Source organism: Sturnira hondurensis, unplaced genomic scaffold (genome assembly GCF_014824575.4).
Source record: "Sturnira hondurensis isolate 20B ecotype Veracruz unplaced genomic scaffold, ASM1482457v3 Scaffold0008640, whole genome shotgun sequence".
In the NCBI taxonomy this organism is placed as follows: domain Eukaryota; kingdom Metazoa; phylum Chordata; class Mammalia; order Chiroptera; family Phyllostomidae; genus Sturnira; species Sturnira hondurensis.
Window position 1 is genome coordinate 23,180,045 of NW_028081271.1, and position 13,476 is coordinate 23,193,520.

The 13,476-nt window shown below is 42.8% G+C and overlaps 1 protein-coding gene across 3 annotated transcripts in view; it reads right to left on the minus strand.

The window, feature by feature from the left end:
- The window catches only part of INTS10 (integrator complex subunit 10), a 29,068-nt gene extending 16,639 nt beyond the window's left edge, over positions 1-12,429 (minus strand). The window contains exons 1-10 of one of the 3 annotated variants that reach the window (XM_037055500.1): positions 12,177-12,429; positions 11,578-11,645; positions 10,206-10,309; positions 9,353-9,492; positions 7,748-7,829; positions 6,827-6,967; positions 6,210-6,381; positions 5,464-5,633; positions 4,550-4,683; positions 461-614 (exon numbers count right to left, since the gene is read on the minus strand). In XM_037055500.1, coding sequence (XP_036911395.1) covers positions 461-614; positions 4,550-4,683; positions 5,464-5,633; positions 6,210-6,381; positions 6,827-6,967; positions 7,748-7,829; positions 9,353-9,492; positions 10,206-10,309; positions 11,578-11,645; positions 12,177-12,305 — 1,294 coding nt within the window. In that variant the 5' untranslated portion in view covers positions 12,306-12,429. Of the gene's footprint in view, positions 1-460; positions 615-4,549; positions 4,684-5,463; positions 5,634-6,209; positions 6,382-6,826; positions 6,968-7,747; positions 7,830-9,352; positions 9,493-10,205; positions 10,310-11,506; positions 11,646-12,176 lie in introns of those variants that run through there. The other 2 variants (XM_037055501.1, XM_037055502.1) reach the window with 2 other exon arrangements.
- Between the last annotated feature and the right edge of the window lie 1,047 nt (positions 12,430-13,476).

Consider the following 13,476-nt stretch of genomic DNA (forward strand, 5'->3'; position numbering starts at 1 on the left):
TACATGAAAGAGAAGAGACTGTCTGCAGCATCTGGATTTGGAGGTTTCTGGGCAGTGGAGTTAATGTCTGGATAAAAGCAGCAGGACCTTTTGCGTTCTCAGTAACGTGGTGTAAGGAGACACAAAGCAAGAGGGCAGGACGACCAGAAGCACAAAACACACACAGCAAGAAAAAAACAGGCCAGCAATACAAATTTCAAAAGACCAAAAACTCTCCCTCAAACTTCACCCCAACCTGACTTTTAATATACCCTCAGAGTAGAAGCTAAGAAGTAAATGGTTATTTTAATATTAATAATTGATTGGCTGTCTTGCTCAAAAGAATCCTAAAATACGTGGAACTATCGTCATCAATTTAATTAGCCACACGTGACCGGACATTTCAAACAGAGTAGTATTTTTAGCAGAATGATTTCATAGGAAGAACTAACCAGCACCGACGGGACGGACACGTTCTTACCCTTGTCGAGGAATTCCAGGGAGCAGAGCAGCTCCCAGCTTTCCCTGGCCAACTTGAAGCTCTCCATCACCTCCATCGCGTTCGCCAGCTCCGCTTTGTTGATGACAATGTGACGGTTCCTTCCTTTCGCCGAACAGTCCTCATCGTCTGAGCTCTGCTCCGAGGGTGAAGAACATGATTAACTGAAAACTACAAGTGGAGTTACATAGTGAAGCATTATTATGGCTATTGCGCCAATTCTGGTTATTACACGGATTTTGTATCCATGGACACTGATGTGAGTACACTGAATTTTTGAAATGTAACAATTTAGCTTGAAAAATTAATATAAATTTTTCATCTTTTCACTCTCACGCATTCAAGTTGTACTTCTAAAATTAAGTTTATGTTTTTCTGATGGTAAATTCTAAGTTTCTGTTGGCTTCAGCATAAAGTTTATGTAAAAGTTCCAGTAATTTAAAAACACATCAATGTTATAAAAACCAGAATTAGATTTTTACCCTCAGATACAGAGTAAGTAGTGCCTGTTTTATAGTGTACTGTCTTTTCAATGTGTCACATTAGTTTGCTTCCAAATAACAGCTTGTCACATAGTGGAATAAAACTAAAGCCTGCGTCCCCTAAAAGTAACTCAGTGAAAACGGCTGTTACCGTTTGCTCTCTGCACGTAAGTTCCCCAGTGGCCGCCCGTCTTTAGCTCTGCTCCCCACTGCAGGGAGGCCAGCCAGGAATCACTCCCGTCTGCACTTACCAACAGAGCCCTACTTCCCTGCTCTGCATCCTAACAGAAAGCCAAAGAAAAGAGGGGGCCTCAGAGAAAGGCAGCTACTGTAAATGCCAAAGGGAATGCTCAGCTGAAAAAAAAGTCAGTAAAGGTAAAACAGCTCACTTATTTTTATTTTGCTGAGAATGTCTTGAATCTTTTACTCTACCTAGGTCATTTTTATGTATTCAACGACCCAAGTTAAATTTTTCCTGCTGATTTTTACCTTACTAAGCCCATTTGAAAGGTACAAATATTCTAGCTAAAAGCTCCACCCCTCAAGGTAATCTCAGAAAAAGCAGGCACTTCCCTTCTACCACCCACCTTCCTCCCATACTTTTACGGAGGTGCAAGGGCTCACTCTCTCTGCAAGTGCTCTGAGGCCAAAGTGAAGAGTTTGGGTGTTATTCCAAGCACTCAGTATCCTCCTGCTGTTCCTTGATGCTGGGCACCCTCCCTCAGCGACACATACCCAGGTCCCTCCCACGATCAAACCCAAGTGCCCAGCATCCTGTTTCAGCAGGGCCCTGTCCCCTGCCTGTAACGATATACCACTGTGAACAGTGTGCTCACGGGAAATCGCTCTGCCTCACAATGTGATCAGGGTTTACGGAAAGGACCCCGGATGTGATGGGTACACTGTGGAGTTCCTGTCAGTACGATTTGGAGAAACTGAGGCTGAAGTGCACTCCAAAGCTCTGGGGAGATGCTCAGAAGCAAGGGTCCTGACTGCAGGGAGTGCACATGAGTGAGGTCAGGTAGGAGCAGAAGAGGTTGCCCACCCCCCCCCACTCCCAGCTCCCGTGGCCTGGCGTGTCCTGTGAGCCACGATCAGGGGCTAATGTTATCAGATGTTTCGATTACGAAGGGGAGGCCAGACATTTGGGTTGTTGTAAGTAATCTCCCATCTTTAGATGCTACGTTACTAAAACACCACAAATGAAATGAGACATGTCTGAAAGCTGAGCTCCATTACTTAATTAAATGGAGACATTCCATTGCCTTTAGTTCAAACTAGTAATATACAACCTTTATCTACATGGGAGGATGTTATACTGTGAGGTACTTGAATACACCTCACTCCCTCAGACACCAACAGGAGAACCTGGAAATGTGGGGTCACTCTCAGCAGCCTTAGTGATCCATTAAAACACCACAGGGCATCCAGGAAAGCCTGTGGGCACAGAGTTCTCAACCTGGGGTTCATGGCTGCGTTTCAAAGCAACTGTCAACCTCTGAAATCATTTGCAAAGTTGTGCATGTGTGTGTTTTTGTGTGGGAGGAAACAAACTAGTGTGTTAAGAGGGTTAATAACTTTACGAGCATTCAAAAGGGCTACATCTTCCCTGCTCCGACCCTTTCTATATTACACAGCCTTTGGAGACGTCAGATTAAAGTGATCTTAGAGCACACCGCTCACCCTGGCAGGTCTAGTACAAGGTTACTGAGAACTGAAGAAGAGAGGTTCGGGAAGAAGGCGGGGAAAAGTGAGTGGGACTGCAGGCTCCCCTTGGGCATTTCAACTAGAGCAGCAGTTAGCAAACTATGACCTGCACGCCAGACCTAGTTTTTGCAAATAAAGTTTTATTGGAACATGGCCATGTCATTTCTGTACTATCGTCTATGGCTATTTTGGCACAGTAACAGCAGAGCTGAGTAGTTGCGAGAGACCCTGTGGCCTGTAGAGCCTAAAATATTTACTATCGGCCCTTTATATCTCCATGTCCATGTCACACATTAAGCTTCCACTAAGGATGTTACAGATGCTAAGGGGTCCCTCTGAACACCAGGGTCCTGCATAGGCCTGTCCCCTGGCCAGTGAGAGGACTGATGGTTCTTCACATTCTCTAGCCTCTTGCATCTTTGTGCAAACTGTCCCCTCTCAACAAAAGCTACTTCTCAATTCCAAATGACAAAATCAAACACATCCTTCGAGGCTGATCTGACCTCCTTCATAAAACCTTGCCACAGCCTCTCCCAGTAGATTATAACTATTTCCTACCCTGAATGCCTAGGCACTTGCCATTCTGAAGCCAATACTCACCACAGCACTCTGATCTAGATGTCCAGTGTAGTCTGTTTGGTTTTGTTTCAGTCCAAAGAGGTATGAATAACTTATACAGGGTTTCTCAACCTCAGCACTGTTGGGAACCGCCCTCCTTGGTTTCAGAAGTTGTAACCCCCCCATGGCTAAGGCTGAGTGAGAGACCTTGGGACCAGAAGCCACTAAGGAGACAAAGCTTATCTCCCTGGCAGGGGTGCAGCCTCTGCACCCTGTACCTCACCCTGCCTGGCTCCCAGTGCATGACCCATTAGCCAATGACGGGTAAGATTCCTTAATGCAGGGATGACCTAAGACAGGCATGGTCACGAAGGGGCCCTCAGAGAAGAACTTGGGGGGGGGGCTACAGCAAAAGGGGGTAATGGACCCTCGCCCCTTGGCTTTGACATAGCCTGAGCCCTCATTCTGTCTGCAAGAAGTCTCCTAATCTCTTGGCTGCCTTACTTCCCCTCCCTGACTTAAGCCTTAAGGTTTCACAATGATAGAGGGTGGTGCAGCCCTGTGCTGGAAAGGGCGGTTCCCTGGAGCAATGAGGACTAAGAAAGTTTGCATAAAATCCTGTGAAACCTGCTTTGCTAAGAATGCTCTCAATTTTCTGATAAGGGTCCCAGCAGGAAATGAGTTTATCTCCCAAAGTTTCATAGCCCTTTAGCTAACAGACCCTGACTGAGAATAAGCCCTTACAGTTCTTTGTATGTTATCTATTGTTTGATCTTTACTGCCTGACAATAATTGATGAGCTTTACCTGTATTCCTGTGCAAAGATAAAAGCCCATTGAAGAAAAGGCTCTTGGTCCTTCTCCTCTGAGAGATCTGCTACCTTTCCTCCCCAAGCAGATCATGTCTTGAGAATGAGATCATTCTCCTCCAGGGCAGGGTGAGAGGGGGTAGGGATCTGTGGGCAGAGCCCCGCCCCCACACACAGCACAGCTGGCCTTTTGAGCTGGATAATTCTTTGCTGGGGGTGCTTTCCTGTGCATTCCAGAATGTCTGGCAGTTATCCCTGCCCTCCACTCACTGCACACTAATAGCAACCCTTCCCCACTCAGTTATGGCCATCAAAATTGTCCTCAGATGCTGCCAAATGTCCCTAGAGGGCAAAATCACCTCTAGCTAAGAACCACTGATTTATATAAGTAATTACATTTTGTAATGAAAAGACCTAAGCTTGATCAATTTAGCTCCAAAGACACCTTTTACAAAGATTCATTTCTTACTAACCATAAACATATAATCTGTTAATAATCATATTGGAAAGGATTACCATGGTTTTCTCTCTTCCCTCAGCCAGCTTCCTCTTCTTATGTATGTGTTTATTACGGTCGATTTCTATATCACCGTACACATTGGATACATCTTCCAGAAGAACCAGTGGAACTTGGCTCGGGGCATTAGGACCTATGGTGGGGGAAACATCGACACTTCAACATGAAGCAAGGAAAAGAACACTTAGTACCACGTGGAAGTTTACTCAACTTTTATGTGAATATAGGTCATTAAAAATGTTTAGTGTGACCCCCAATTACAAAAACAAGTAGGTATGTAGAGAAAAAAAGGCTATAGAGATATACATTACAAATGTAAGTCCCTTTTTTGTATTTGTTCTTATGTGTCAACAGATTTTTTATAAATATCAAGAATCACAAAATTACCCAAAAAAGGGCTACAAAGTTACATGTATATTATGGTTACAAATTCCAAACAAATGTAATATATGAAAAGACTATAAGGCAATAGACAAAAGTGAGAGCTGTGTTATATTGGAAGAATTATGGGAGATTTTACACTTTTATTTTTCTATTTTTCACACCTTCTAGAATTTTCTAGAAAATAATATGTTATTATAAAGGTATACATTAAATAATAGATATACATGCATATATATTATTCAATAAAATCTTTGTCTCTTGCAAAGTCTTTGTGAAATCTATTTCAATACTTTGCTTCATCTGCTGCATTCAATACCTGTATTTAGTTTCATTGTACCACTACCTCCTTTGATACAGAGACTTTTAATAAACACGTACTTACATAAAAACCAACACTAACTAAGAAAAGCACTGGCATCACTCCACAATTACCTGGATCTAAGAACAATGTTAAGGTAAGCGTTTCCATCTTCCTTACCATCCCTGCTGAGGCCAGTATTTTTGGAAACTCTACAATTCCCAAACCAACCTTGGAAGAGAGATGGCTGTATGCTGTTGACATACTGGAATGCGTTCTTAAAGAAGACCAACATAGTGGAATAAACCACCTGGTTTTTGTATTTAGCATGAGCTTCATTATCGAAGTTGTTCATGTATCTGCAGAGATCCTTCATTCTATGCAAGATGTCACCATAGCTTCTGAAAGATGAACGATAAAGCTTATTTCCTTACTCTGGGCCTGCCAGCGAAAGGTCTAGAGAAATGCCCCAGTGGAACCGATGCATTTACCAAATGTAGCTTTAGGCATGTGCAGCTAGCTATTCTGTACTGTCTGCACATGGATGGGAATTCTCCTTCTGAATTACAGCAGCAACCAGACCAAGACTTTATGATATAAACCTGCCAAGTGGTTTCTCTTTCCTCTGAAGAACAAAGAGTGCTTTAAACTCAGTATCATCTTAAGACTTCACATTTCTTCTGAGAAGGGTGGAAATGGGAGGGAGGGGGAGCACAGGGGGTAGGATGGGATGGGAGTAATAGACAGAATACTGTACTTGAAAAATAATTAAATAATTTTTAAAAAAAGACTTCACATTTCCGTTGGAAATCTTTCAATAAAGTGCAAAACTACCTTCCTTTGCATAAATATTGCATGTTACAGAATGTGCCAAAAGAAATGCTTTGGAAAAGAAAAAAGTGTTTTTGTTTCCTAGGACCTGGAGATTATACTATCAAAGATTTGTTAGGCAGTTCTAGAAATTGACAATGCTTTACCGTCTTCCTTTATCCATCTGCCATTCACATCTCATTCCAACAACATTCAAAATCTTAAACAACCTCTCCCAAGGGTCCACAATCTGGGACGATTTTTCAGTGAGTCCTTCTATGATGTACTTCTGAGAGCTACGTTTGCTGGGTGACAATAAATCAGATGTTTCTTGGGTACCTGAGATGTGAGAAAAGAAAAAAAAAAATAGCCTGCGATTAACATTACTACTTCACTATGTATGCGGCACTTGCTGGAGAAAAAGGAAGCCTCACTCCACATTCAGAAAGCTGGTGCACAGAATCTCAACCCGTTATGTGCTTTAAGGGCCCACAACTGGCCATTCCTATAGTACGGAATGACTTTTGAACTGGGATACATGCCTAAAGCTCAGTGTACTAACGCCACAGTTCAGCAAATGGACTGTTTCGATTAAGGGGTAAAATTGGTTCCAGAAAAGTCTCATCTCTGAACTGTAGTATGTATTGTTTTCTAGAACCTATCTTTAAGAAGCACTATCAAACTGGTGTGTATCCAGAGGAGAATAATCAGAATGAGGGGGGATTTCTGACTTTGCAATTTTACTAAAGTCTGTCTGAACAAACTGTAAGACATTCTCACTTACCTTGATGCTGATTCTCTACTTGAGTGGACCTGGTGACATAATTGATATAAAATTCAGCTGCTTTGTTTAAGTACTTGTATAATAAATTGGCAGGCAATCGAACATCATGGTTATTGATTATTAAAGGAAGGACATCACAAACTGTTGAAGAGAAAAATCAGAAAAAACCCGATTAAGTTGTCTGTCTATCCTAGAGTTCTGGTGAAAACAAAATTTATTTCCGAGTTCACTTACTGCAGTACCTAAAATGTATAGGAGAAAAAAACCCCTTAAGGCACGTTTATTTGAAATTGCAGTGCAGAGGCACACAAGTGGATGAAGTCAGAGAGGAGACACAGGCAGATGTACACTGTGGGTAAAGGTCTAGTCAGGCGATTTTCCACCCACGTGCCACAAGAATGTTTAAAACGTGCGGCACCTGCCTGTGCAGCCAGGGGCCCTGACCGCTTTTCCCTCAGACAGTCAAACAGAAAAATGACAACAGCTAAGACAACAACAGCTGTTCAGTGTGAATGAATCAAAATTGTACCTGTTTTGTAAAATCAGGTAGGCAGAAAATATATTTTGGGTGTGCCACAGAATTTTAGTAATTAGATTATGCATGCCATGAGATGAGAAAGGTCAAAAACTGTGGGTCTAGTTCTTACACTGGACGGTGATTCAGATATTTGTCTACTATTGAGCTTTGTAATACTTAACTACACAGTCAAACACACACTTTTGGAGAGATCAAACATTACATAATAAAAACTTAGAAGCTGTTGAAAATGCTTTCTGGACTGAGAAAATAAATAAAGATGTAAATTCCATAACATGAGAGGTTGCTTTGCTTTCTACAAATGGCTTGACTTCCGAAATGATACGTACCCCAGCGTATTCTACTCACCAGAAGGAATTAATACAAAATACAATTTTCCTTACCAAATAATTTCCTAAAGCAGTTAACAGGAGATTCTTGTTCTTCAATAGTTTCTGCCTCTAGCAGAGCCTCCCCAAGGCCAACCTGTTTCAAAACACAGTTAACTGTTTAAATGCGTTACAGTTTAAGATGCCAGAATTATATGAAAAAAAAGTGTATTTTTAATTTACTACATAGTTCGCTATTCAAGCTTCCCCCTAAAAGAAATATTCTCATTTTAAAGACTAGAAAACAAAAGAACATCAGCAACAGAGTTTCTTAGAAGGGAACCCCAAATTCACCTGACCACACATCACTTTGGGTTATTTTCCTCTGAACTGGTAAATTAAAACACTGACAAAATGTGTAAGAGACTTAAAGTATGTGCTAGAACTAGAGTTAAAATAATAGACAAGTAGAGATTTTTAAAGAAATGTGGACACTAACTTTATCAAGATGTATGGTGTGGATGAAACTTACCACCCTCAAGGACTGTCGAGGGTGGTCAATCACACAGCCTGTGGCAGGCCGGGCAGAACTGCTGGGGGTTTTACGGCCACCTTTCCGTGACTGACACCCCACTCAGCACAGCTGAAAGTCAGCTTACCAAAATCCACCAAGATGCCTACATTATCTTCCTTGGGACCACTTCGGATACACAAGGTTGGGGTGGGACAGCTTGAAAGACTATGTAACACAGAAAGTTTAAGGTCAGGGTAATGACCAGGGAGTGTATTGGGTTCAACAGTAACTCCCCAAAAGACCATGTCCACCCAGGACCTCAGAATGTGACCTCATACAGATTTTACCTTATGAAAAAGTAAGCTCTTTGTAGATGCAATTAGCTAAGATGAGGTGATACTGGATTAGAGTGGGACCCAAATCCAACAACCTTATAAGAAGGCACAGGGACACAGACACGCAGGGAAGAAGGCCATGTGACAGTGGAGGCAGAAACTGGAGTGACATAGCTGCAAGTCAAGGAATGACAGAGTGCCAGTGACCACCCAAGGCAAGGCAGTGGCAGTGAGCACTAAGGATTTGAATCCTGACTCTTCCACTTACTGCCTATGGGAAGTTACTAACGTATTTCAAATTCAGTTTCCTCCTCTGCACAGTGGCTGCTATCTAATCTACCTCAGGGGATCTGCAGGGAAGGGAAGGAGATTCCTAACACCTCCCAGTGCCTGCCAGTAGCACTCAACTATTACAGACCTAAGGAAAAGTCACGAATAGAGAAAAAAGTGTCCACAGGGCAAAAGCACATGGAAAACATGTCTGTTAAGAAGATAAACTATGGCTCTCATTAGAATTCAAACACATTGTTGAATACAATGGAATAAGAGTATTTTAAGAAAACCTGACTGTACTGTAGATGGCAAAAAAAATAGCACTGTCAAAACTCGGCCACTATTTCCTGATAAGACACCTTCTACTGGAAATGCATAGTTTGATAATGGTGACATCCTTTTAGCTTTACGGACAAAAATCCCTTGATTTAAGTTCAATCTTAGCCAGTGTTTCTTAGAATTTCTGCTTTTCAACAATACCCACTATAGCTCCTGACCATAATGATGAGTTCGTTGAATTTTATTCTCTCTTAGGAAAAAGGAAAGGATCAGACTCACCCCGTGCTGCACCACTGTTTCAGGGAAGCGTCTCAAAAGCAGGAGCAGCATTTCTGACCTTTCCAGTGTGTTGAAGCATTGCTCCGTAACCTTCAGCAACATTTCACACTGGACCCGGCCGGGAAGAGTTTCAAATAAACCTGTACATGACACATGACATTTTATAAAGTTCCCTTCAGAAAGAACACTGAAGCCAAAGTGGAAGTAAGGTATTTCTATATACAGAACAATACATACTATATAAAGAATCCCTATGGTTGGGTTTCACCTACAGCCCGGAAGGCCTTGGGGTCACAGGGTATTGGACACAAGATGTTTGCTGAATGACCAGAAAAGACCTTTGGGGATCCAGAAGACAAGAATGAAATACGTGAAAGGTCACAACAGTGCTTGTTGCTGGCCAAGCTCAAGAATATTACTTGTTTATGTTGAAATGACATAAACTGCCTATTTTCTTTTTAATCCAGAATTTGAAATCTGTGATTGCACATAGCAACCAACACAGAGTATAGGCTTAAAGAAAGGTCATACATTATTAAAAGTTTCTCTCTTGCTTTGTGGAGATCTGCCTAATCTATAGATGCTTTCTGATTACTGTAAAATCTGTTAAAAACATCTATTCAGTTCCTTGGGCCAACTGGTACATCCACATCTGTTAAGGAAACTTACAGGATTCTAAGCATAGGCTTCTGAGACCAAGTGACATCATTTGTACAGACTCTAGTTGCCAAGACTAAAATATACATATGGGTACCAATATGACAGATGTGACGTTTTCATGAAATAACTAGATTTAACTTGGTATTCCAGAAATGGAAATTTATACACCTTTAAGTTATTACTCCATTCTTACTTCTTAAAAATTGTGTTTGTTTATCCTGTGAATCGTTCCTTAATGCTGATGTAATAATGCTGATTTCTCTCCACACCACCGGCTGATCTGGGAAATTCACAAACCTAGTTTTAAAATGAATGCATTAAATTAAAATGTCAGATTCTCATAGTATCCAACAAAGAAAGTAAGAACATTAGCATTTAGATAAAAACACATTTTTAATCCCAAGTGAATACACAGATGTACCAAAACAAATCAAAATAAATGTATAAAAATAAAAACTAATTTAAAAAAATGAAGTATCCACAAAAGTTTTTAGAGATTTTTATAAGGGAAAAGATAAAAAGGTAAGTTATCACAATGTATAAAGTACTTATAAATATCAACAAGGAAATAAAGTATCTAAAGAAAAAGTGGGCAAAGGCAAACCACAGAAAAAATACAAATAGCCAAAATGAACATTTGAAAATATACTCAATTTCATTAGTAATACTATAGAAACATATTTTTTAAAGATAACAAAATACCATTTTCTTCCATTACACTGGCAAAAATTTAAATCTGATAAAAAGTCTGATAACATCCATTGTTGGCAAAGGTGTGTGAAAAGTAAATTGGAATAGTTATTTTGGGGGAGAGTAATTTGACAGTGTATCAAAATTTAAAATGTGCATACCTCTATGAAAATCCATGTAGAATGTATTCTACAGCAAACACCAAAACAGGGGTACAAAACTGCCTTTTGACACTATAATTTCAAATAATTGGAAACTACCAATAGGAGAGTGGTTATGAAATACTATGCAGACATGGAGAAGAATGGGTGTATCTCTACCCACTAACATGAAAATGAATCCATTACAGGGGGTGAAAAAAGCAAACTGCAGAATAATTAGGAATTAATTAGGAATAATTAGAATTATTATTCTAATCATGTGTATTATTCTAATAACATGTGTGCACGCACGTGTGTATACACATGTGTGTGCATGTGTAGAGCACGTTGCTATTCTGATGACGTGTATACACACATGTGCGCGCGCGCACATGTGTATGTGCATGTGTATACACACAAAATTTAACTCTGAGTTTAGGGAGGACTTTCATTTTATATCTGGATATATCAGTATTGTTTTAACTTTTACATAGAGCATGTATTATTTCAAAAATAAAACAAATTTTTGGATAGCAAAGTTTTAACATAAGAAGACCTCTGCAGAAGGCTTGTCAGCAAGTGACAGAAGAACTAGACTCAAGTCTAAGTAAGCTTTAGGCCGCAGGGATGTAGATGAACTTGAAGCTCTTCCCCCAATGCCCACCTCACACACAGAAACAAAACCTCAGCAGAGATCCAGTGCAGTAAGGGTTGGAGTCCAGAGTCCCCACTCACATGTCGTACAGCAGTCTCCCTGCCGTGGCAGTTCGCTCCGCGTTCCGCTCGATGGTGTACATCTCATACTGCAACACAAATCAGACCCCTCGGGTCACCACCTCCACGGAGGCCGCTGGAAGCTCGCCGGCAACGCTAGTTGGCCTCCACAAAGCACGCCCCCACCCCGCTGAGGGATGGCGTGCCCGAGATAGTAAAGGTATCACCTGGTGACCTCAGGTTCACTTACAACCCTTTGGTTCCCAGGATTAGTGAAATGTCTTAAAAGTAGCAGGAGCTGAACAAATGGCTGCCATCGGGATGAATGAACGATAGAATGGCCTTTCTTAGTGATGCTGATGTGCAGTTGGGGCCGCAGCACAACACCCGCCACGCCTCCTACCAGCCCCAACCTCCACCGAGCTTCTCTGGGTCTCCGAGGTGCGGGCCCCGCGGGGAGAAGGCTTGGGAAAGACTTGGGAGAACGGGGCGGGGGCAGGTAGAGAGAAGCGGGAAAGGACGGGGCAGGGCGGGTTGGGCAGGAGGCAGCCAACCCGGGGCAGCCGGCGCCGCGAGGCTCACACCTCCACGCCAGCACCGTACGTAGGGCCTGACCTCACCTGGATGTTAAAGTCGGTCGGGTAGAGACTGCGGGCCGTGATCAGCCATGCCTTGGCTGCCCACAGGTCCTGCTGCACCAGCTCCCGGGCTCGCTGCACCAGGAACTCGCAGTCACCCTGGGCCGACATGGCCCACGAGGTGTCTGATCGCCGGCCTAAAGTGGCCGAACCTTCGATCTCAGGAGAAGCCGCCACCGCTACCGCCGCCGCGGCCACAGCCTCTGCCGCCTCCGCGAAGGTTACTGCGCATGTCTGGGGTCGCACGGACGCCAGCATAGTGGATCCGGAAGAGTTTTCCGGGTTTTGTGAGCAGCCTCCTATTGGTCCGCTCTCAGTAACCGCTAAGTTCCTTCATTCCTCCTGCGGAGCTAGTGTTTTTGTACCGATTCTCTCAGGTCACCTCCAAAATCTGGAGAAGTGGATTTTTCACTCTGGTGGCTTTCACAGGACCCTGGTCAAACCAAAGAGCATGCGCGGGAGCCCGCCGGCCCCAGGCTGCAGTTCCCAGGGCTGGAAACTTGGGCGAGGGAAGGAAGGTTTCCGAAGGCGCGGGGGGCAGACGCGTACTCCCAGGTGGTGGGTGGTCTCTGGGTTTCCCCCGAGGCTTAGATCCCCGGACTGGGCTGGGAAGAAATTTGAGAGGGAAAAGCCGAGGGCAGTCTGGAGGCGGCGGGAAGGATCTCCGGGTTGAGACACCAGCCGCTGAGTCACTGCCCGAGAGTAAAGGTACGGGTAAAATGTAGGGCCCCAGTACGGTGTGCTCCGTACAGGGGAGAATTCGTTTGGTCTGGTGCGTTGTATCTTTTATGAGTCTGTCCGCATTTTATTGTTGCGCGTTTATTCGCTGGTTTTTCCAACAGACGTTTATCGAGCAGTTGCAGTAGTAAAAAAAATTGCTCCATCCTGCGGGAGCTACAGTAGTTGTACCTGGCCCAGCAAGGGCTGTACAATGTTATGGACGTGTGACCCACAGAAGAATACGTTCTTTTAAGTATTTCCTCCAATCAGAATCAATGTCATTTTCACAAAAACTCTAGAGTGTTTTTCATTGGAGGGAAGAGAAGCGAAATCATCTCCGTGCTCTGGTGAGGGGAGGTCTGACTTAACAGCCAGAGGAAGCAGGATTTATTTGCCCAATAGGAAGACTGTACGAAAATGTTGGTTCTGAATAGTTCATTCGAGTTTTCAATCCAAGTTCTGTAGACAGAAATTTTAGAAATTCTATTACCACTGATAGCTTCCATTTAAAACCAAGAGATTAAGGATTCAAAGCTGATTGGTGTTTAAAAAGGAAATTACT